This window comes from Pinus tabuliformis, chromosome 6 (genome assembly GCF_031772625.1).
Source record: "Pinus tabuliformis cultivar Carrire ecotype Pingquan chromosome 6, CPIR1, whole genome shotgun sequence".
Classification (NCBI taxonomy): Eukaryota; Viridiplantae; Streptophyta; class Pinopsida; order Pinales; family Pinaceae; genus Pinus; species Pinus tabuliformis.
Window position 1 is genome coordinate 363,397,028 of NC_142292.1, and position 25,397 is coordinate 363,422,424.

Sequence of the window (25,397 nt, forward strand, 5' to 3'; positions counted from 1 at the left end):
TTCTAAAGGTGGATGTGGCTCCTCAAAATAGGCCGGCTTCTCGGCTGCTAGGTTGACTTGGTCTTGAAGGGTATTTTGACACTTTTAAAGACAAAAATAATTTTCTTTACAAGTTATAATGTGCTTGATGGGGTCTTCAACATATGACAATGACTCTTTTGACTTCTTGACCTAGGATAAATCCTGAAAGCACTCAATGGGTGCTTGACCTCTATATTAAAAGACGTTGAGCATGAAACCCATGCTCCAAAAAACAATAATAATATTACAATATACAAGATATGAAGTCCGAACCTAGTTACACATTTTTCAACAATTACTGTGTCTTATATTGTCATTGTTTTGTTCTCAATATTTGTTTGATGAAAAGATTTAACTAAAGAACAAAAGAAGATTAACTAAGTTCACAAGAAAATATTAAGGTTAAGGAAAATTGATATAATAAGCTAGCACTTTGAATTGTCCAACACTAGTAATATATAAAGGGTTTTTGAGATAGAAAGGACTGAGGTTCTAAAGAAAAACTACAACCTATCATTTTCTAGTGTGAGGGTCTTGATGAATAAAATAATAAACAATGCCCAAGTAGAGTTGATTAGACATTATTATTTGCCACACTCACTTTTTGATGATGTGAACATAAAAACAATGAAGGAGCAATAATCCAACAACATGAGAAGGTTAGGGCTGTATTTTTTTTCAGATTGCAAGGATCAAAAAGTTCTCTTCATGTTGGTGTTGAATGTCCTAGTTGAGTTTACTTTTAGCAAATTGTGTAAGCAGACCAGATACTTAATGGAGCAAATTTTACATTTAAAAATGAATCACCAGAAATAAAAGTATTTGAGGCTCGCATGTGAAATATGAAATTTCTTTGTTGAATGTTTGGCCATGAAGAGAGTAGCCTAGGTAGTATGTTCATATGATGCTGGGTTGATCAATCCGATGTCAAGATTTTGTGTATGTTGAATCTGGTATTTCTGACATTAGACAATGGATCTTTTGTTGGCATGTGAGATCAGATGGTATACCCATCCTGCATTGATGGTAGGTGGGCCAAAATTTTCAGTCATCAGTAACTTCAATCCAGCTAATGAGTAAGTGGATGATAAGATGGTTGTGATTTGGTATCTTCCATGTTGAATACAAGTGTTGCAGTAAACTCTATCTTGCTGTGGCAGCACCAGAGGTATGTGGTGCATAGATAAGACAATAGAATGGGAAATGGTGAACCTCCAATAGAATGGGAGATTAGGGTTAGGGATTTTGGCTTAATGAAATTATGAAATAAGCCTAAGGGAGAGGGGAAGACACACAATTGTTGAGGAAGCAATTTTCTCAAGAGTGAGAGGCTCGATTTGATTGAAGAGAGGTCAGGAGAATTGCAGCAGGGACTTTTGGGAGAAATTTCAGGGAAGTCGAAGCTAGGAAAGAGAGAGGTTGAGTTAGCTGAAGCGGAGGCTCAAATTATTGGAGGAGGGCCAAAATTCTAAAGTATGCAAGGGCTGTATAAGGGAAAAGAGGGGCCAGATTGCCGGTGAGGGAGGTTAAATTTTCTGGAGGTAGAGTTTCTTTAGTAGTGCCGATTTCCTTGAGTTCTATTTTTCCCAATATTGCTAGGTTCCATGTTCTTAGCAGTTGTATTTTTTTGTGCATTCTTTGTGGGTGAAGGTCCAATTTTTCTTGAGATATTTGATATGAAGGAATATTGTGTTGGACACAAATTTGCTGTTGTAGTGTGATTGATATCTCCATTTTATTTTCTGAGTTAATATACTAGTGTGTTTATTTTATTAGCAATTTCAGAAATATTTGAGTTAAGTAATTTTTGGGGTTTTAATAGAATTGTTGAAGTAAAATAAATCAGATCTGGTATGAAAGAATTAACATAAACCACACTTATTTGAAGAATTTGATTGTGCTCTAAGAATCAAGATGTTTCCCCAAGTTCTCATTTCTCTGTATATGGTTCCTCTTGACATGTTTTTGGGATGCCTTTTCTTAGTTGAGACCAATGATATTAAGTTTGCAATTTGTTAGTATTTGTAGCTCAGACAGGTGTTCTAGCCTCTATTGGTGCCTATGAGGCTAAGGAACACATGAGGATAATTATCTCCAAGACTCAAAAAAAGTTTCTAAGGAAAATGTCTTAATTAGGCTAATTGACCGTTTTTAATTAGTCACTTACGACTACCTCTCATGGAAATGGTCATACGTGAATGACTTACTTAACGCAGTTGAATCCCAAAAAAGATATCTAATATAATACGCACTGCATAAACCCCCTATACTTAAATTCAAAAAGAGTGAAGGGATCTCTACTTGAATGGTTCATGAGGCACAATACTTGCTAAGGTTTTGCAAATGGGGTAGCAAGCTAAGTGGGCTTGATTGTGGGGAAAACTCCACAGTTAAGCGCGCTTGAGCCAGAGGAGATCTGGGATGGGTGACCTCCTGGGAAGTCCTGGTTACCGGGTGCAAGCCCCGGAAGTGATGATTGACGCTATGTGATTTATTTCACCAGTTTCAATCCCACTTCTTCACCCCTGTGAGCATCACCCGATGCAATGAGTGCTAAGTGAACTATTCAAATCATGAGAAATTAGTCACTTATGACTACCTCTCATGGAAATGGTCATACATGAATGACTTACTTAACGCAATTGAATCCCAAAAAAGATATCTAATATAATATGCACTGCGTAAACCCCCTATACATTTTTAAATTATTTTCCTAAGACTTAGGAAAAGTGGTTAATTAAATCAGATTAATTGAGACAAATCAATTTTGCTCTTGTGACTTTTAAAAAAGTCATGAGAAGGTGTCAAGATGATCTTAGCCATCAATTGGAGTTCGATTGTGGCCGTTGAATTGTCAACTAGAGATTATAAGGCAAATCTATGTGGCACTTGGAGATCACATTTGAGACACAAAATTGTAGTGATATCAAGGGCGGAGTGATAGCATGGAGGACACCAACAACGGGGTTTTAGCAGAGAAATTGAGGAGAGAATTTACAGAGAAATTCTTCGCAACAGAGGTTCCAGTATTCCAGGAGGAGGAAGGAGGCTGAATTATTCTGCAAGATGCCAATTCAGCTAGTGCTTGTTGCCAATTTACCCAGTGCAAGTTGCTGAAGCTATAGTTCGATTTCTAGTTGCTAGAGACAGTTGCCGGAGGAAGTGCGAGTGGCTTTAGTGTGTTGCTGGAGGTAGTATATTTGCTGGAACAATTTTCTAGAGGTTGAGCAAATTCCAGAAGAGGCCATGTGCATTTCCAGTCTGCCACTACGAGTTGCTGGAGGGAGTGCAAATTGCATAGAGAGGGCCAAGTTGCCTTGCAGAAGGAAATCATGGATTTCCAGATCGATTTTACCAGTAGAAGTGAAGGATAAAAATTGCTGGAGCTTTGCTAGTGAGAGGCGAGCAGATTGTTGTAATTCTCAATTGCTGAAGATTTATTAATAATATAAACCCTCATCTGCAGAACTGGTTTTCCCACATTGGGGTTTTTCTAGGGACTATTGTCCAAAAATATCGGTGTCTAAATTTTTATGTGTGTGCATTATTTTCTCAGTTCCTGTTATTATTGGTGAAAATTGCAGTAGTGATTTTATTCGTTATTTGTCGTGATTAATTTATGAAGACAAATAATCTGCATAAGATAGAAGAATAATTTCCAGTAGTGATTTTATTCGTTATTTGGCGTGATTAATTTATGAAGACAAACAATCTGCATAAGATAGAAGAATAATTTCCAGTAACTGCAATTAAAGAAATTTCACACAATTAATTTCGTTGGGCAAAGCTTGTGTTGTGGAACTCCCAAAGTAGCTGGGAGTGTGTTTGGTGTGATTAGTGATAAATAATCGACTACTTTTGGTAAGCCATTTGCCATCATTGATAGAATTGTTGTCTATCCTGTCAACATAGTTTCAACTTGCTATGTCTTTGGGAAGCCTAGTTTGTCTTTAGGTGTTTTGCCATTCTGCAACTTGAATAATCATCGGATTTTTGATGAAGTTGATATGAAAATTACTATTGTGCTTGCTGTTTTTCTTAGAAATATATTGTATCTTCTAACTATAAATATATTTTATCATTATCAAATTAGCAATTTAATTGTGATAAATATTTGACATTATTTTATTGCTTGTTGTGATTTGAGTGTGTTGAGGCATTGGTAATTTGATAATTGTGTTGAATATGAACATAGAACCAAATATTAGATGTTTCCAGAATCAAATCGTTAATGGCATTGGCTAATGCGAGTAAGTTGTTTTTATGTTCTGTAGTTCTCCTTGGAGCAATTCACAGCCTTAAGAATGATGGGATGGTCTTAGTTGTAGCATATTTTTTGTAATATTCTTTGTTGGCTTCGACACATCCTAATGATGGGTGTCAATTAGACAACTATAGGTTAGGTTCTCATATGAGCATGCATTTCATGACATAGTCACCTGATTTGTGTTTGTGTTGGAGTTCGTCAACAATGAAGTTCGAGAAAAATTCACCTAGCCAAAAACTGTTGATAAAGTTTGTCTTTAAATTCAAATATATGTATATTTATGTGTGTGTGTGTGTGTGTGTCTCTCTCTTTATATATATATATATAATTGAATTTTTAATATAAATAAATTAATCTTAAATTAAAATCTATTACTAATTGATTTTAATTTATAACTTTAATTAAACTAGTAATTTAACCTAAACTAAATAGTTTTTTTTTTTTGTTTCCTTTGGAAAAGTCATAATTTTCATTAAGCAAAGAAAGTTACATTTTGTAGATGCAAAAGCATATGCTATACGTGAGGCATAAAGGCCATCATGTTTGTGTAGTCAAAAAAAGGTGTACCCCACGCAGGGAGACACTGAATTGTCACTGAGGTTCAAAATAAGATAAAAATTTACTCTACGCAGAGAGTATTAAACTGTCATATAAGAGTCTAGTATCATTGTGCACATATAAAATTATATAAACCAATGTTGCACAAAGCGCGATCGGGATTTAATCGGCGCCGGGAAAAAAGCGGAAAAAATCGTTAAAAGCGGGAAAAAAGCGGAAAAAAGCGGAAAAAAAGCGTTTGGCACAAAAATATTCATTTTTTTTCATTTTTTTTCAATTTTTTTAATATCTAAACCATCTACAACATAAAATAAATACATTGACACATAAATATGATAAAAAAACTAATATATAAGATGTTTAATATCATTTCTAGCGCTAAAATCACACATAACATTGAATCATGTCCTGAATAGTAAGTCCTAAGTCCCAACTCAGCCTCAAAATATCAACAAAAAATATGATAATGTATCTCATCATGTCATAATGTCATATACAATAAAATGAAAGTCTAATCCTATTGATTTCCTCCAGCTCCTCTCCCTCACCTCTTCTCCTCCTCCTCCGCGCGCAAACAGCAAAATGACATAAAAAAAATCGATTTTCGCCTATTAAAAGCCCGCTGCCCCGTGCCTCTGCGATTTTTTCTGCAAAAATCGCGATTTTTTCCGAAAAAATCGCTATAAAAAAAAGTCTGCGATTTTTTGGTATAAAAATCGCGATTTGATCGAGCAGAGGAAAAAATCGCGATTTTCCGATAAAATCGCGATTTTAACAACACTGATATAAACAAAAAGTATTTTCAGGCTCCTTCAAAGCTAGTTAATCTGATATTGTCTATATAAGGTCTATGGTAGTGCTGATGGAAGGTTCCATCCCTCTGCTCCAGTATCCTCCATATCCCTATAGGCCTGTGTACTGCTTCCTTGGATAGGAGATCGACAACTGTGTTTCGCTCCCTGTATATATGATGACAAACAAAAGTGTCAAATATATTGATGAGTCTATGAACTTCTTCCATGATATGTCTAAGAGAATATGCATTGCAATTTGCAGTTTTGTTTATCCATTTGCATACAATTTTTGAGTCCCCATATAGTTGTAAGTTTCTGCAATGTTTTTCCAGTGCAAATCGTATGGTATATTTGGCTGTGATAAGCTCAACAAAATTGTTTGTGCCTCTGCCCAGTCCCATTTGTATTTTGAAAGAGTGAGATTCCGAAAGGTGTAGTATGGCACCACCCCCATAGCCAATGTCTTGTGCTGAGCCGTTAAAATAAGCCCAGGGATGTGAATAATTTATGCTTTCAGGGATAATATATCTGGGAGTAGAGCTAGATTCGTCCTCGGGAATGATTTGGTAATCAGATAAGATGCGGGCTGTGACAGTCGACCAGAAGAGGGGAGAGTTCTGAAAAATGTATCGATTTCGGGCAATCCAGATAGCCTGGCATATGAGACTAGGGATATTTCTGGCTTTCGTCGAGGAGGCGGCAGACCACCATGCTTCCCAAGCCTCACGAATGGACATGCCCTGCCGTTGAGGGAGAGAGGGTAGATGAGAGTGTATAGAACTCCATAGATCTTTTATAGCCGGGCACTTGAGGAAGAGGTGATCCACAATTTTGTTATCAACGTTACATAGACCGCACCAGAAGGGTCCATGGAAGGATCTTTTGCTTAAGTTATCTCTTGTGGGGATCTTGTTCCTCAAAATGGTCCACATGAGGAGCCTCATTTTGGGTGGTGCTTTTAACTTCCGCTGCTCCACCAAGTTTCACATAGTGGTGGTTTTTTAGAGTCCATTAGTACTATATAACCTTCTTTTGGTGAGTATTTCTCGTGCTTTGCTGGTGCCCATATTAGCTCATCCTCTCCTTACAATATTCTAATATGAGATTCAGTAAGGGCCTTCGTGTATTCCTTCCAATGCTGCTTCCATAGATGAGGGATCTGCAGTGCCCTCCCAGATTTCCAGGCTTGTGCAAATGTTGAGCATTCTTTGTCTGCTATGTGAATGAAATGGGTGATCCCCCTAGTAGAGAGATAGGTTCTTAGCTCCTCAGGGAGCCTGTGAGCGTTTCCACACTCGATCCAGGGGTCTATCCCTAGTCTGACTGATGCTCCCGAATGTATTCTCCACGTGAGACCGTCCCGAATAAGCGACATTGATTGCAGAACTACTTTCCATATGATTGATATGCCAACATAATTCCACTATGGTTGTCTTAGCCATTCCATGAGACTTTGAGGAGCAATGTATTTAGAGAGGGCCACCGTTGTCCATAAGCTGTCTGATGTGATTAGCTGCCATCCTAATTTGGCCGCCAAGGCTGTAGAGAAAGTGCTTAGGCTTTTGATTCCCCAAACCCCTCCATTTCTTTGGGAGAGCTAGGGATTCCCAATTGGCCCAAGCAAATATTTTCCCCGGCTGCTTCCCTTTGCACAAGAATCTGTAACATAGATTTTTTATTCTAGAAAGGATTCCCTTTGGTATGCAGGCTAGCGACATCTAGTACACTAGTGTTGCTTCCAAAATTTCTTTGATGAGGATCAACCTGCCTGCTCTCGATAAACATTTGTGGTACCATATGTTAAGCCGTTTTTCCATCTTGGTAATGAGCCAAATCCACTCTGCGATCTTATATACATGAGGCTTTAATTTGTAGCCCAAGTATTTGAGACCCTCTTCTAGTTGCAGTAGGGTATAAGGGAATCTGCTTGGGGCATAATGTATCTCGAATGGGAAGCACCCAATAGCCGTTATAGTGGACTCTGTATTATTCACCATCATGCCTGTGGCCGATAGGAAAATAGAGAAAGTGTTTTGTAGTGAGGCCAAATCACCAATACTCCTGTTTAGGAAGAGCAGAACATTGTCTACAAAGAGTAAGTGCGTCAATGCACATCCATCTGCGATCTTGATACCTCTTAGTCTTTCTCGATGATGTTCCTCCTTTAAGATTCTGCTGAGACCTTCCATGATGAGTAAGAATAGTAACAGGGACAGAGGGCATCCCTGCCTGAGACCTCTCTCGGAGTGAAAGAAGGGTGATGTTGCCCCATTTACAAGGACACTGAATGATACATTAGTAATGCAGCACATAATCCATCTTATGAACTCGTATGGAAAACTGAAGTGAGTTAGAAGAATTCTAATATAGAGCCAATTAACTCTGTCAAAAGCTTTCGAGAGATCTACTTTTAGGACCATACCTTTAAATTTCTTTGTTTGAATGGAGTGCATGATTTCTTGTGTAGTTCCGACATCCTCATGGATTTGTCTGTTTTGCAAAAAAGCGAATTGTTCAGTTAAGATGTGGTTAGACAAGATCGGTCGGAGGCGGTTGGCTATGATCTTGGATATGATTTTGTAAATGCAGTTGCACAAGGAAATGGGCCAAAAGTCATTGAAGGAGGTGGGATTGTCAGATTTAGGGATGAGAGCAATGAAGGTTGAGTTGTAGGCCTCATACATTCTTCCGTTGGATCTACACTCCTCTATAACTTTTAGGAGGTCCCCTCCATGTATTTCAAAAAAATCTAGGTAGAATTCCACATTCCATCCATTCGATCCTAGGCTTTTGTCTCGTTTGAACCATTTTAGTGTGGTTTCCAGTTCTCCCAAAGTGACTTCCTTTGTTAGTTCCAAAACATCCTCCTGGTCGACGAACTTGGGAAACAACTGAGCTGTTCTCATGACTTCAGCTAGAGTAGCATTTTGAGGGGCCTTGTAAATGTTCTTGAAATGAGATGTAGCCAGGGCAACTAATCTAGGGAAGGTATTCACTATTTCTCCCTGCTCATCTATTAGCTGCCAAATTGTATTTATAGCTTTGCGCCCATTCGCAAATTTGTGGTAGAACTTTGTATTATCATCCCCTTCCATAAGCCAAATGGCTCTGCTTCTCAGTCGCCAACTTTCCTCCCGATCCTTAAGTATTTGACTCCTTTTAGCCAGAAGGGATGTAATTTTGTCCTTGTGTTTTGGGGAGGAGTAAATCCCTCCATGATCATTCTCAAAAGCCTCTATTTCTTCTTCAGTAGTCTTGAGGGTAAGGTCCTCCAGGGTTCGCTTTTTGTGTGCCCATATTTTGGAGAGATTCTTCAGTTCTCTCAGGTTTTGAGCAAACCCTTCTGAGATGTTCCTTCCTGCCGCTGGGGGGTGAGTCTTCCAGAATTCAGTGACTAGCCTGATGTATTTTGCGTCTCTTAGCCATGCAGAGTTGAATTTGAAGGGGGCCCTAGGTTTGTTCATTCCTCCCCTTATTTCCAGGTAAATCAGCCTATGATCCGATATGCCCCCTGAACCAACCCACTGTCTAAATCCATGTCCCATGTTCAGCAGGTGCTCCTTAATGAGGAATCGGTCGAGTCTCCTGGATAGGCTATCCTCGCCTGATCTGTTGTTTCTCCATGTAGGTTGAATTTTGGTTGAGGGGATATCAATAAGATTATGATCCTCCAGAATGGTCTCAAAAAAATCTGAGAGGATGTCTCTTTGTGCATTATGCCCCCATGATTCCGCAAAACCAACCATTATGCCCACTCCCCCCCGCAAATGAGCTTATCCTATTGCAAAATTTGAGATTTTAGCTGCTTGTTCCAGTATTCTTCCCTATTGTGACAGGGACCATAGATATTAATAATCCTGAGCTCTGTATCAAGTTCAGATGAGTATATGTCTGCCCCAATGTGCCCAGAGCTTCCCCATATGTTACAGATTTTGATGGTACGGGTGTTAATTCCCAGAGCCAAACCCCCTGAGTGGCCAATTGCATCAAGAGAGTGAAAATTCCACCCTGGTAGCCATGATTCGAGAAGGTGAGTGATAACACTAGCCTGACCTAGGGTTTCTTGTAGAAAGAGGACATCGATCATCTCAGATTTTAGCAGTCTTCGCATGGCTAGTTTTTTGTCAGGGCTAGCCAGCCCTCGACAGTTGAAGGATAACATCTTCATGGAGGGGGGTGCACAAGGGTATTCACTACTCTAAGTACCCAATCGATGGAATGTTGCCTACCAGTTGCAATCTCTTCCCCAGCTTGTAGAATGGCTTTAGATAAGGAGGAGGGTCTACCTCGAGGTTGTTTCGGAGGTGGGGGGGAGGAAATCAGACCAATGCCCAAGGAATCAGGAGCCTGTGAAGAACGTAGAGGGTATTTGGTGGATGGAGGGATAGGTGCAGGAATGGAAGTGATGGTTGGGGGATCCTCAGGAAAAGATGGCGGGGTGCAGGATATGGTGGGAGAAGAGGGTTTTAGGGGACATGCCAGAGTAATGGGAGGTATATTGCAGTGATCAGAGAGCTGAACATTATTTGATGCAATGCAAAATGATGAAGCAGTAGTATAAGCAGAGGAGGAGGATGAATCCAACATACCCGTGGAGAATGTAGCCTCGACAGCCGCCCTTGCTTTGGTCAGAGGAGGAGAGGGTGGCCCGAATGGTGCTTTCCCACGCTTCTTCCTGGGCTCCTTTGAGGGTGCTTTCTCTGCATCAGCCTGTGCCAAGTTTACTGCCTCTTCAGCCGAGGGGGGGCTTCCCTGTGAGTGAGAGCTTTTTTGCGGATTGACCTTCTCCTTTTCTCCATCTCGCGCCTTCCTATTCAAGGGGCAGTCCTTGAAAAGATGTCCCACCTTATGGCATCGTCTGCAACGGAACGAGACCCCTTCGTAATCCAGGGTTTGTTGTCGAGAGAAAGATCTCCATTGTAATGTGATATGCTCCTGGAGGCCCCCCTTATGTCCAGATGAACCAAAACCCTGGCATAAGCCATCATTCCAGTAGCTAAATACGATCTATCGTGCTCAAGGTATGTGCCAAGGGTGTTGCCGATGCGTCGAAATATGTCCTTCGACTAGAATTGGAGGGGCAATCCCGAAAGCCGAACCCAAATAGGCCCGACTCCTATCTGTTCTTTTTCCGGATCGAATAGAGGGTTCCAACGACGGAGGAGGACTGGGGTGTGTTCAAAGTGCCAGAAGGAGGACAGGACCCAATTCGTGTGCTCGGCTCTGGCAAAACGCAGAGCGAACCAACCCCTAACAAAAGTTTGTACAAATGGAAGGTCGGCCAGGTGCTGCCCCCATACCTCTGAGGTCCAAAGCTTCAATCGAGCTGCTGTGTAGCTTCTGCCTCGAATCCTTCCAACCAGAACGCGGTCCACGTATCCATGGTGTCGCCCCACTAGATATCTTCCCCAAGCCTGATGATGACGTCTTCACCTTTGGGTTTGAAGCACTTGCGCTTCTTGCTTGGCCTAGCAGCATCTTCAGAGGAGTCCGGTCGTTCCTCGAGCAGAGAAGGGTTTGAGGGAGGGTTTTCAGTGCTGAGATGTGCGTCCGCAGGGATAGGTTCCGAGAGTGGGGGGACTGCTGTGTAGCTACCCGATGGAGGTGCCGCTGATGATGTTGCTTGAGGGGTCCCTTGTACCGGGGTCGAGGGATTGTCGGGAGGGATGTTAAGAGAGCCGGCAGACGAGGGGGGGGAGGGTAATGCGAAGATTTAGCCGCGGGATTAGGGCGAAAGCAGTCGGACGCAAAGTTAAATGCGGAGGGAGACTGGGGAGGGGAGGATGGTACCGGCCATACCGGAGGAGGCTCGGAGAAGGTCACGGTGGAGTTGGAGGGTCCCGAGATCGAGGGCAGTCCAGCGATGGTGGCCGTTAGATCGCAACAGAAGGGGAGTAGGTCTTCCGAGGCAGAGCGAGGAGTTGTCCAGATGTTAACGTCCTCCAACGGGTCCTCCGAGTAATCCACTATGTCCAACTCCATGACTGTTCCAAGGAGATCTCCGCCAGCTGCCTCCAGGACTATCGTAACCGTCGCTGCGATGCAATGTCGGGTAGTAGGCAGGTATGCAGTAAAAACAGAGCAAAGACGGGGTTACAAGGCCATTACGGTGGGCTAGGGCATGTTACGGGAACCATCACAGTGAAGGTGTTCGGAAATAACCACATGACAACAGGTAGTGTGCAGGTGTGGAGCAATTAGACTGCAGAAACCCTAACCCTTTTCAGACTGTCGGTGCTGCTCCATTTCCTTCGTGTGTGTATCGCATATGATGCATATTACTAGATAAGTGTTATTTCACACTCTTTTGGCAAAGCCTATTGAGCTTTGTCTGTGATCCCTAAAATAAATAGTTATATATATAACAAGATAATTAAATCAATCCATCATGTATATCATTTGTGTGGGGGGCACATGAATGGGCGATTCAAGGTGGGTTCTGCCAAACAAATAGGAATGTAAGGTCTGGCCAATGAAGGGATTCTGTCAACTTTCCCGGTTATGCCCAACAAATACAAAGGCGAGGTCTGACCATTTGGCAAATGAGGAGATTTCATTGACTGTGATTCCAATGTATACTTTCTAATTATCCTTCCAGTTGCAAGCAGTATGGCATGAACATATCAATGACCACATGTTGTATTCCTTCAATTTTAGAAATAAACAGATTTGAAATTTCTACAAATTCCTTTTAAAAACGATCAATTCACCTACAAATTTAATTGTATATTTAATGAAAATAAGATTTTTCAGATCAGCTGAATTTTGCTGTCGAATTTGATTGAATTTGTTTGCTATTCTTTGAAATTCGGCCGATTTTGAACTCTATGGTCCAAAGTAGCCAAACACAATCACTTAATTTCAGGTCATCAAATCTTTTTAGTGCTATTCTCCCATGTGCAACCTCACTATTTTGAGGAAAAAGGCTATGGAATGGAGTCAGTGGCTTCCTGAATGGCACTTTCCCTGTAGAGCAAGTGTCTCTTGTTGACCAATTTCTTCTGATGGTAAGTGCCAGTTGTTTCTATTCCTATCCTCTGATATCATCAACCTTGGAACTGTCCAATCCTTGGGTATATGCAAATGGGAAGAGAACATATAATGTCAGGTGGACGACGAATTTTTTTTTCCGACTATCATAATGAAGTTATGTCACTTCTCAAATTCTGACATAGTAGATACATTCCAAGGCTTCATTCTATTTGAACCACTCCATAGTGGTATTTTAGCAATCAAAACTTGTAACTCAAATAGTTACTCAGCCGCAGTTTTTCTTTGGTCCTATGTCTTTTGCAAATCTTTTGTAACTGGGCTACCACCTTTGGCAACTCAATTGTTACAAGCATCTTTTGGCTTCACACTCCAATGGTCTGTTATGACTTTAACTTTATTGATATCCTTTAAGTCCACATGATACAAATATTGTTTTCAACATGATCAGAATGTACCTGGCTTTCTACATGCACAGGGTGATTACTCATACTTTGCAGATCATACAAGATTTATTGAGACCTGGTCCCACTAGGTTGATCACCTCCCTTTTCCAGTCTATCTCACTGACTGGAGCTGCTAAGCTCTGTGCGGACTTTACAGTCTTGGACATAGATGATAGTAGATACTGGATTCGTGAAACAACACACATCCTCCCATTCTGTGGCTCGACAACTCAGTTTCAGAAGGGCACAGTTATGCCTCAGTGTTGTTCTGCTATCCAGCTCAGGTCGGAGAGCTAGATGCCTATTAGTAAATTTTTCTCTCGGGCTTCAAATGTTAGGATATCTTCAATACACTGCCTCTGAGTCCTTCCCAGGATCCCCCAGCCAGGCAATCTCGGCCCTGGACAGTCCCCAGATGACATTATTAGGCATTGCATTGGTAACTTCACAGTGATGATGCAGATGCAGATGTTTATGTTCCCTTGTTGTATTCTATATCTATACCTAATGCTAAATGGCGGCTCTCTCTTTTCAAGGGCTCACCATCTGAGCTATTTTCACTTGTATCTATTATTTATCATCTAACTTCTAGTAGTAGCTTTGGCACTCCCACCTTTGTATGTAATGCGCTGAATTTTTCTAATCTCTTCAACCTATTCTTTTGCACTTGTTATTAATAGAATTACCTTATCTTTTTACTAAACCATATGTTTTTCTGAGCTAACCACAAGCCTTGGAAATTAGAAGCCAAGCTGCTGGCCTTAGAGCTCAATATGCACATGAAATGTCTCTGAGTAAATTAAAGAATCTGCATGATCAATAATCCAGCCCAAGCTCCCAAGCCACAGGCCTGAAAAGGCTAAACTGTAGCATTGGAATTTTCTTAGTTTTCCCATCTTTTCTAATGTGCTGCTTACATTATAGATGTACATTGTAAACTCTAGATGCTATTTAAGAAGAAACTGCGAGGATTTGAAATACAAGATATGTTTGACCATCTGACCAGGCAGCTGCACTAGCTGGAATAAAGTGGCAACAGATTCTCAGAGTTAATGATCACAATCATGCTTCTGGTCACCTTCCAACTTCTGAATTAAACTTTGTTAAGGGAGTGCTTTCTTGTACAAACAATAGATTGATTTCCTTGAAGCCAGTACTCCTTCAAAATTCTATTATGTTAAGGCAATAAAGACATTGTTCTTCTCCAAGATGATCTGTGAGTAGCAGGAGAAGACTTGTATGAAGGTAAAACCTGTTTGCCTATGAATTGCAAGGTTGTATCTACAACCCTCTTCAGATAGAAAATATTCAAGATATAAGTACAAATCCCACCTTGAACTTCATAGAGGATGGCAGAAGAGAAACTTCCCCATATTTTTGAAGAAATCATGCATACCCAATTTTAAGAGGATAATATACAAACAATAGAAAGCCTCACATTATTAATCGCAGGACAAGAAATCTTTCAAGCTAGATGAAACATCTTATGCAAAGAAAGATCTTGTACATAATGCTTTGTGATTGGCAGGGATGACATTAGGTAAAGCTTGGTTTCTCGGAGACATCTTGATATGTGCTTCTCTATAGAGGCTAGACGATTTTCTCTAAAAAAGAAACAAGATCTCATGGTTGAAGGGGACATTTTAGTGGATGATGTTCTCAGAAGTACGCATGTAGATTAACTCAAGTGATCAAGGGCACAATCTGTTGGCCATGAGAGATTCTTAGGGTTTAATCAATTATGCCATTACTTATTGTCAATAATTCTGTTATTATTGAGTACCATTTTTTTAATAAGGAATCTTATATTAGAAAGCTAAGTCTATTTAAGGATTCTAGGGTGAGCTTTATCCTGAAAGGTTTATCTTCAGGATGAGGTTTATCTTTAGGGTAATGTTTCCAGCTATGCAATTTTTATCTGCTGGTTATAATTTTGTTACAAATTTAAATATAAGTAAAAGTACTCATGGCTAAATATGAAAACAACCACACTTTTGAAGAACATATTCTCTATCTTTATGCTGTGCGCTCGTATGCCAGTATACCACAATTAGGTAAATGGGCTGTTTGGCAAATTTCTTGTGCTTGTGTATGGGGTGGAAAAGTCCAGATGGATTGGAGCAGAACTGTTGTTGAGACTCAGAATGTCTCATCATTTGAGTTTTTTTGCACAGCATTTACCCTTGATGAAAGATTTGCATTCGTTTAAAGCATATATTGTTGGAGTGATAAATCTGTGGATAGAAATAGTGAGGCAGGGGAATGCATCTTGGTGGGAATTATTTGCTTGTAGGTATATTACAGGCAGTTCAAGACATTTGTTTGGAGTTGTATAGAAAGGATGCATCATGCATAGATGGCAGCTTGAGAGTGATAATCATCTCACATATGGAATATATTGAAAGAGTTGATTTTCTTCCAGACTTTTCTTCTCATCTGTATCCCTAAATATGTCATGCAGAAAGGATGTGATCCTGACAAAAAGTTACTTTTCTGATTTATTATCTTGATGTGATAAAATATTTGAGACTGCAATAGATAGGTTGTTATTCTGTTGCTATATTTCACATACTATTAACTTATGGAATGACATTTCTCTGGAGTTCATTTGCTAATGTTTGCAGGCAAATTGTCCTTGACATTCTGACATTTTCATTGCTCATCTACTGTTTCATTCTATTGCAGTTTGTATTTTAGGGAATGTTACAGCTGTGCATAAGTATTTACTATTGTGCACCCTAAGAGGCTGGTTAAATCTTTCTGTAGGTAATGGTTTCAGATGATGAGCAAGATGCGTTGTCAACAGATCCAGATGAGCTTATTGATTCTGATGACAGTGAAGGAATCAGTGGGGATGAAGAAGATATTTTCAGAAGCCTTCTTGCCAGGGCAGGTTTTCATCTTACATATGGTGATAATCCAACTCTTTTATTGGACCCATCGCAGCTGCAAGTTACATTAAGAGAAAAGTTGTTGATGGATGCTGGTGCAATTGCAGCCTTTTTGACTGGTCTACGGGTTTATTTAGATGATCCAGCCAAAGTGAAGCGGCTTTTGCTTCCAACAAAGGTTTCATCTGCTTCTGGTGGGAGTAAAAGTGGTAATAAAGGAGAAAACTCATCTCCTAGTCTTATGAACTTGTTAATGGGTGTGAAGGTATTGCAACAGGCTATTGTTGATCTACTTTTAGATATCATGGTAGAATGCTGTCAGCCATCTGAAGGAAAGAAGATCAATGATACTTCTGACCCAGGGTCAAAAGATATTTTGGATGCCAATGGAAATTCTATTTGTAGAACTAACATGGAATTACAAGGAACAACTGGAAAAACTGGCATTGCACAGAATCCAATTGGTCAACGCTTAGATGTGAGTCTTGATGGGGCATTGCAAATGCAGGCAGTACAAAGCAGTGATTCATTGGAATCTCTGCTGGCAGGGAAAGCTGTCGTTCCACCTACTTCTTTGGTGCAAGAAGCAGGCCTACAACATCATTCACCAGTAAACAATGCCAACCAAATGCTGAAGGTCTGCAGTTTTCAATTCTACTGCATAAATACTGTGGCCTTTTATAAGAGAGTTCTTTCATGAATGATAGATTCAGTCGTTTATGGTATTTAATGCAACCTGCTTTTAGTTATTGAACTAATATACTTTGCTACTTGATATTTTAATTTTCCACTGTAATATGCTTACACATTTGCATGTTTTATAGCCTAAATGTCCAGAGCAGTCGGATGAGCTGCTAAGACTGATTGTCAATTCTCTGAGGGCACTGGATGGTGCTGTGCCACAAGGCTGTTTAGAACCTCGGCGGCGACCAGAATCAGCACAGAAGATTGCTTTTGTCTTGGAGAGGTCACCTAAACATTTGCAGCCAGATTTGATTTCACTAGTGCCAAAGCTTGTGGATGTATCTGAGCATTCCCTGGCTGCATATGCATTGTTGACCCAACTCCACAAAACAGATGCAGAGCCAGCGTTATGGTTACCTGTATGATTGATCTATGAACTTATGTACTTTTCTATTAAATTTGTATTTGAATTTTGCATACAATCTACTTCTTGAAAATATGTCCTTAAATGAATATTCTACCACTTTATGTTTTTTTATTTGACAGATGCAGTTCATTTGCTGTTGCAGGTACTTGGTGCACTCAGTCAGCTGGAGATCGGCAATGAGGTGTGGGAACAAGTATTGCACGAAGCACTTGGAATGCTGTCGGTTTACAATGATGAGCCTCTTACTGCAGTTATAAGTACTATTTTCAAGGCTGCATCTGAGTGTCAACAAGTACCTCAAGCGGTAATCCACTGAAGGGGCCTTAATGGTTCAAGGTTAAGGGTTTCTGATAGATAAAATTGAAAAATTTATGTCAAAGTTGCTGCACACAAAAGATTTGAACCTCAGGACTAAATGTCACGTATTTAATATTTTGCAGGTGGGAGCTGTCCGTGGGAGACTGAAGAAGTTAGGAGCTGGTGTATCTCCTCGGGTTCTAGATAGACTAAGGAACATAGCTGCTAGTCAGGCTGATGTTGCTGAAGCTCTGTTGAGAGACATTGATTCGGATGTTGAAAAAGGTGAAAACGATTTCACAGAGCCCACATCAATTGATGTGGTTGTTGATAAGGAGAGTATAGGTACTGCAAGAAAGTTACAGTTGACAGGAGAGCAGGTGGCAACTGCTTGCTGGCGTCTTGCAGATGTGTACATTCTTGTAGAGTTATTATCTGTACCTTCTCTTAGAGTAGAAGCCCAGCATGTGTTTGAGAGAGCTATTGCTCGAGGGGCACTTGGGGAAAGATCAATAGCAATGTTCCTGGAAAGACGACATTCTCAGAGGCCAATTATAGATTTGAGATGCAATGTTTCAGACAATCAGAGCTCACAGGCCTTTATTACAGATACATCTGGTCAGCCCTCACCTGAAGAGGATGAGGACTTCCCTGCTGTGCTTGGACTTGCTGAAGTGTTGATGCTCAGTAGGAACACTCGGGTGAGAGAATTTGCGAGTACTTTGTATGCAGTAATGTTTAAAGTATATAAAAATGAGGGTTATCGGGAAAGGATGTTGAGGGGACTTGTTGAGCATGCAAACAGAAACAAAAATGGTCATCATGAAATGGACCTTGGCATGGATATTCTTGCTTTCCTTGTACGAGAAGAGGAAGGAACTGCAAGACCTGTATTAAGCATGATGCACGAGGCAGCTCAACTGGCCAATGTTGATAGAGCGGCTCTGTGGCAGCAGTTGCGTGTGAGCGAAGAAGAAATCATTCGAGCTCGTGAAGACAGACAAGATGAAATTGCTAATCTTAGTAAAGAAAATATGCTTTTATCCCAAAAGTTAGCTGATTCTGCAATGGCACAAGCACATCTCAAGGTATTCATCTGCAAGAATTCTGATATCTTCAAACTAGAATCGTCAATGGATTCTTGTGTGTACATTTTAAACTAAAATTTGCTGAAATGTTTCTGATTCTTGTGGTGCTTCAGGCTGAACTGAAAGCTGAACTGGAAAAGTTTTCACGGGAGAAGAAAGATCTTTCAGAACACTTGCAAGAAGCAGAAAATCAACTAGAGTGGATTCGTTCAGAGCGAGCTGAAGAAATTGCTAAGCTAACTGCTGATAGGAAGGTCCTTCAGGATCATCTGCGTGATGCAGAGTCACAGCTTACACAACTGAAGACTCGTAAACGCGATGAATTAAAGGTATTTTATGATCTGATGGATAATTTAACCAAATCCTAGTAAATGGATTTTGCAGTACTTGTTTGGCTCTTCAATGTCTTGTGAGATCTATACTTTCATCTTATATTTAGTGATTTATATCTGAGTCTGGACTCTGTAGTTCCAGGCATTAAGTGGTTGACAATCTTGTTCAGTTCTGATAGACTAATTTGTTTTATGAAGCTTGATTAACTCTATATTTTATTAGTAGTTTCTGTTGGACTGTACCAGTGAAAGTTGTTAGTTTTTCCCTGCAATTTGAGTTGGTAGTAAAGTCTAGTTGTCTGCTGACTATCTTTAGTTTTAAAATAGATAATGCTGGTTAATATTTCTTCTACTTATAATCATAACTGCATGATGATATCAGTCTAAAGAGGGAAAAACAGAAGAGAAATTCCTGATGGACAACAGATCTCTTATAATTTGATTAATCTTTGGAGAAGATGAGGTTGCACATTGACAGTATGGTGCTAGGGTTAAGCTGCTCGAAATAGTTATCTGGCTTTTTTTGTTTTTGTTTTTTTAATTTTTAATTTTATTTTATTGTTATCTTCAAATGTTTATATTTTGGAGGGAGGAGGGAGGGCGTCGATTGTTCCTGTGATGGGATAGTGCAGAAGGAACTCCCAGTTTCCATTTTTTGGAAGCATTTATTGGGAGGTTTCTGCATTGAAAAATGGCCATTTTGCAAAGAGACCACAACACTTAATCTATATCACCTGGAGAGAGGAAATGGGTGTCAGTTTCGCAACTGACATTTCAAAATTTTTAAAAAATGTGGAAACAGCATAGCTATATATGCATAGGGAACTAAACTTTTATATGGATTACATCATGAGCATATAGATTGATGGCCTTTGATGTATCATTTTTATTTGACATCCTTGACATCACATATATCAATTGTTTCTTCATATTTATGTGCCAATGTGTTTATTTGATGTTGTTGTTACTTTATATCTTTAAAAATTTGAAAAAAAATGATTATATTTTTGCATTTTTTAATGTTTGACATGGTTTTCTGAAAATTTTCCAATTTTTTTGCTGATTTTTCAAAACCGATGTTTTTAGGATCCTTGCCGATTTTTTGCCAATGGCGACTTTATCAACTCTGCTAGCAAGTGCATTGTATCATATAGTGAATCTAGTGGGTTAGACTACTAAGAAAATGCATTGCGAACCTTATTAGCTCCTTTGCCTGATTTGGTTAAGTCAATTGTTGTCTAGTGAGCTTGATTTGGTTATGTACCTTAACTGTTATTGGATTTGCGGCCTTACTTCCTCTCCCCTATGTTTAGTTGGCATGTACTAACCATTATTTGCCCAACTCTTACCTCAATGCCTTTGTGATCCAGTTTGATTACAGCTCAATCTTTGATTATTCACAAAAAATATTGCCAATAATTAAGAGAAAAGTGGTTTCCAAAAAAACCTCAAAAATTCACTCTTAAGGTATTCCACGGGTAATGAAAACATTCTTGAAGAGACCCCTCTAGATATTTTGTTAGAATCTGACATTATTTGTGATAGATATGAATAATCTGATGCAATTGCTTGGGTATTTTTTTGTCTACATACTTTCAAAGGACATTATTAATGCTTGGGTGAAGGAGCAGGGTAGTCACATCATTGGGAGGGTCTCATTGATCTGGAACTTGATGTTGCATCGGGCTCTACTCATCACCTACAATGACATGTGATCAAGATTGAAGTGAAGTGGGAAGTGAAAAGCTTAATAGTGACTCGTAGTTATGCTTGGAATGAGTTTTTATGTCAGCTTGGTTTGGATCAGGGAGGCTTCCTACATGTTTTTCCTACATAATTTTTGTGGGGCTAACCCTGCTACAATAATGGAAGCACTTGGCTCTCCTTGATCTTCACAAGCTATCGAAAGGACAATTAGTTAATTATGCACATTGTAACTTTGAACTATTTCACACAACAAACACAAGATACATAGAGGGATATCAAGATAGAGTATTAGAGTTGGAGAAAACCCTTGGGGGAATAAGGCCTTAGATTTACCAATGATGGAAAGTTACAACATAACTAAACATTATAAAGATGTGGAGGCTCAATCTAGAGACATTTGCACAACCAATTTAAATTAAAACCCTTCGTTATGGGGATTTCAATATTGTGTGACCAAAGTCAACCACACTAGTAGGGGGTGCACAAATGATAGATGATAATTTAAAGGGTTTTTTACAATACCAAGCAAGTTTATAATGAAAAAATAAGGTTGTATAAGGATGCAAAGGGTCATGTATTGCGCTCCTCGAAGAGTCTTCTAAGCTTGATGTGGTGTTGGAGGCATTGAAGGAGGTTGGCAAGCTTCAGGTAATCTTGGATAAGGGCCAAGCAAAGAATGCCTTCTTTTATCCTATATAATGGTTAGACCCTAGATCTTGTTTACTTGCAATAGTAGAAAGTTGAAACCAATCTACTTGATGATTCAATGAAAGAAATGTATGCAAATAACTTAAATCGACACAAGTAAATGGCGGGAAAGAAGAAAGATTCTCTTATTAACAAGAAGAAAAGATTACAATGAGATTTAGCTTACATATGACGAGGTGGCTGCAAATTTGTTCTGTTTGGGCCTTGGGGTTTCTTTCCTCTTAAGGCCCTCTTATCCATTGTACTTGTCGATTCTTCAATATCTTTCTCTCAATCTTCAAGAAGCAATTTTGGCAGCCTTAGACGAAATTCGCTAGCATAAGCTTCACGTGAAATTGTCCAAAGATTCTTTTCAATGTGTAAAGGATGCCTTCTTATAGGAATTTGTGGTTTGGATGCTCCTTCATTGTTTGAAAGTCACTGTATCAATGATGGCTTGCTTCTTGATCAAACTTGGCCCTATCTAACTACACAACTCCTACAATCTAACTGCACAACTTATGAAATAAAATCCATGCGGGCAACATAACAAAGGAATTTGTAATGTTTATGAAGTTTTGACAACATTCCCAACTTCTCGATACCATGTAGACCACATGTGAATGCATTCCAAAGATAACATTTTTCAGTACATGGTGACCAAGTTTAGAGGTTAAGACCCTTACCCCTTGAGAGCCTATGTTTCCAATGGAATAGAATTTAGTAATAAGCGACAAAATTGCATCCCACCAAATGAGCATCTATTAGACCATCTTCTTGTACATGTCAGAGGGATTTAGAGGAATTGCTCGCAGTGTGTCATTTCCCACTTTAATTAGGCTACCATCAAAGAGACAAATTGTAGATGGTTGAACTTCTTGTAATACTTGTATAGCCTGCTTCAACCCATAAATAACTTTCTTCAATCTGCATACCAAATGTTCCGTCCTTGGAACTTGAAACCCCTTCAATTGGTACATGTATACTTTTTCTGTTAGATCACCATTGATGAAGGCATCTTCACATCCATTTGTTGTAGTTTCCAACCAAGCTGTGTTGCCATGACTAGAACAAAGTAGATTGGTCCCATTTTCATGTTCTAGGCAAAGCCCTTTCAATCATCCTTACTTTATGATTGCGAAGTGTCCCATTTACATTATGTTTGACTTTATAGACCCATTTGCGGTTAGTGGGCTTCATCCATAGTGGGCTTATGTTTGACTCTATGAGAGCCCATGTTTAATTCTTCATGAAAGTCTTATGTTTGGCTTGCATAGCCTTTTCCCATGCACAGCTTGAGGATGAAAAGATGCCTCACCTCTTTTTGGTCTACCTTCACTCATACCAGGTAGCTCATCCTATTATTATAATTCATTGTAGTAGATGCTTTACCTCTTTATGGTCTTCTTTTCTGGCTCATATAAGGTATAGCTCATCCTAGTGAGCTTCATTATAGGTGCTGTTCGACCATTTTGGTCTTTTCTTTCTCTTCTGCTGCTGCAAAACAATGTCATTTGTTCGCTGATTTGAGCTATTCTAGCATCCTCTTGGCTAGAAAATCATGTGAATTGATTCATACCACTTGCTGATTTTTTCCTGTCAATTGAATTTATTTTTCCGACTATATTCTCTTTAGTTTTAACAACTTACAGATTTGACTTTAGATCTAATTTCTGCTCGAACAGTTTTGCACTTTCATTAATTACCACATCAAGACTAAGACACGCTATGTTAGTCTTAATAGGAACCAATTTATAAGCTTTATGGTTGTTACTATACCCTCTCTTCATCATTTTGTTGCATTTTTCATTCAAGTTTGGCTCATTTTTCTTTAGGAACCGATAACTTTGAGATGAGTTACTTGAGGCCAGACCATGCTTGCACTGGAATCTTCTTTTGTACCACTTTTGTTGGAGAATAATGTTGATTTTTGCAGTATCGAGCAAGTTTTCTAGTCTCGACTTTGGGCAGAGAGACTAAGGAACACAAGATCTCCAGAACCTAAAAATAGTTTCAGGAGAAAACACCTAGAGATGGATTAATTAAGTTAATTTAATCAGTAATTAAAATTTTCCCAAGTCTAACTTGGGGAAATTGATTGATTAATAGCAATTAATTAAGAAATGTGAGATTTTTCTAGAATCTCACACAGATCAGCTTAGAAATAATCTTAGCCATTGATGAGGATTTAATCATGGCCGTTGTTGAGCCAACAAGAGATTATAAGAGGAGGTTGATGGGGTTGAAGCTAGAGATCGAATTCCTTGGCAGAGGTCGAGCTTCCTATTTGCAGTGATTCAACATAGTAGAGTTCGAACCAAAGAGGGGAAGTAGAGACAGTGAGGGTAGGGACATCGAGTCTAGAGGAAGTTTTCTAGTTCTGCAGAGGAGGCCGAGTTATTTCTTTGGGAGGCTGCACAAGGATTGCGCTATAGCCTCAAGAAGGCAGTTCAATTTGGTTGAGCAGGTGGAAGATTTAGTTGTTGGAGGTCAGAATAATTTTCTAGAGGGCCGAAGAATTATTTCCAAAGCAACAACACTCAGTTAGAAACAGATTCGTGGCAAATTTGGGTAGTGCGTGTGAGAGGTTGCGCAACGCTTGCGCAGAAGCTACGCAGAGGGGTCTGAGTCAGCCAGTTCGAGTGGCTAGATTGAGCCAAGAGTGCTTGTGGAGGAGGGTAAATTTCCCTCAGTGATTTTGCCAGTATTTCTCTCAGACATGATTGCCAGTTTATCGTCCATTTTATTGTACTTAGAATTTCACTGCTGCATAATAATAAAACCCTTTGTTGCTGCACTGGTTTTCTCGCAATAGGTTTTTTCCGGGGACAATTGTACAAAAATAACTGTCTTATTTTTATGTGTGCGCGATCTATATTTCTCAGTTTCCAACATTTTATTTCCCGCAATGTTTTTATCGTGAAAATTGCAATTGCGATTTTATTCGTTCTTTGTCTTTGCAAATAAGCTGCACTTAATTTTTAATCAGTTAGAAGAATAATTTCCAGTTGCTACAATAGATTAAAAATTTCACATGGTATCAAAGCTAGTTTGACAGATCAGTGGCTTAGAGACGAAAAGGGAGAAATTTGCAATTCAGAGGGAGCAACAACACAATTTTTCTAGATTTGCGTAGAGCCAGCAAGGCAATTCGAAATGCTGGGCAGAGGGGTCGATTATCCAGTGCAGATGGTAGGAAAATTCACAAAGCCCAGTAGCAGTTCCAATAGGCAGTGGTAAAATCGGGAAGCAGTTACAGTGAAGTAGATAAGTGAATTCGCAGGGCAGATCTAGGTGCAGTTGATTACATTTTTTGTAGCAGCAGAATCAACATTGTGTAGAAGAGAAATTGCACACACTGAGGGTTTTTTCTCGGAGGGTTTCCAGTTTGCGGAGGCAGAACCAGCAGGCAAGACTACACATTCCAGAAGGGATTGTGATTTGCAGAGTAGGTAGCCAAGTAGGAGAAGAGAAGATTCCTGTTTATTTTCCAAGTTGTGAGGCTTGCAGAAAATGGCCTTAGCAACACTTGGTGATCAGGACAGGCTAGATGGTGCATGAAAATATTGTATCTGGAAGGTCGGCATGGCTTTTTTGCTAGATGAGTTTGGTTTGAAGGCGTACACAGAGCGAGCTATAGCCTTACCTAAAGTTCCACACCAGTTAGAGAACTACAATAACGAGATGATCAAGGCGCAATAGTTGATCCTTGATGGAGTTTTGGATCATATAGTCTCACACATAGCGGCCAAGAATACAACCAAAGAACTGTGGGATGCTCTCGCAGCACTGTACCATAATCCTTTCGATAATTGAAAGTTGTTCCCGAAGGAGAAACTGAGAACCACCAAGATGCAGAAGGGAGGAGTATCTCCATACCTTACCAGGATTTAGGACATCCAAAATGAGCTTGCCAAAGTTGGAGAGACACCACAAGAAGCTGAACTTATGCGTGTAACCATCAATGGTTTCACCATGGAGTGGGCTACTTTCGTCCAGGGCATCACTAGGCGAGATCAACTACCTGGATGGGATCGATTGTGGGTAGGTTTCATGTAGGAGGAGATGTGACATGCTCTAGTGAAGAGTAGTCTCGATGGCAGCGATAGAGGATCGAAGAGTGTGAAGGAGGAGGAGAACGTAGCCCTTGCATCAGAGGGAAAAACAAAGAAAGGTCCTAGTCAGGGACAAGGCTCACAGGTAGAAGA

The 25,397-nt window shown here is 39.7% G+C and overlaps 1 protein-coding gene across 2 annotated transcripts in view; it reads left to right on the forward strand.

Moving 5' to 3' along the window:
- Positions 1 to 25,397, forward strand: part of LOC149258806 (uncharacterized) — a 122,740-nt gene that overhangs the window by 18,158 nt on the left and 79,185 nt on the right. For both annotated transcript variants that reach the window (XR_016256974.1, XM_089416314.1), the window contains exons 4-8: positions 15,843 to 16,604; positions 16,792 to 17,070; positions 17,221 to 17,382; positions 17,519 to 18,463; positions 18,577 to 18,792. Coding sequence is in view for 1 of the 2 variants with exons in the window: in XM_089416314.1 (XP_089272440.1) it covers positions 15,843 to 16,604; positions 16,792 to 17,070; positions 17,221 to 17,382; positions 17,519 to 18,463; positions 18,577 to 18,792 (2,364 nt within the window). In the remaining variant the exon portion in view is untranslated. The remainder of the gene's footprint in view (positions 1 to 15,842; positions 16,605 to 16,791; positions 17,071 to 17,220; positions 17,383 to 17,518; positions 18,464 to 18,576; positions 18,793 to 25,397) is intronic.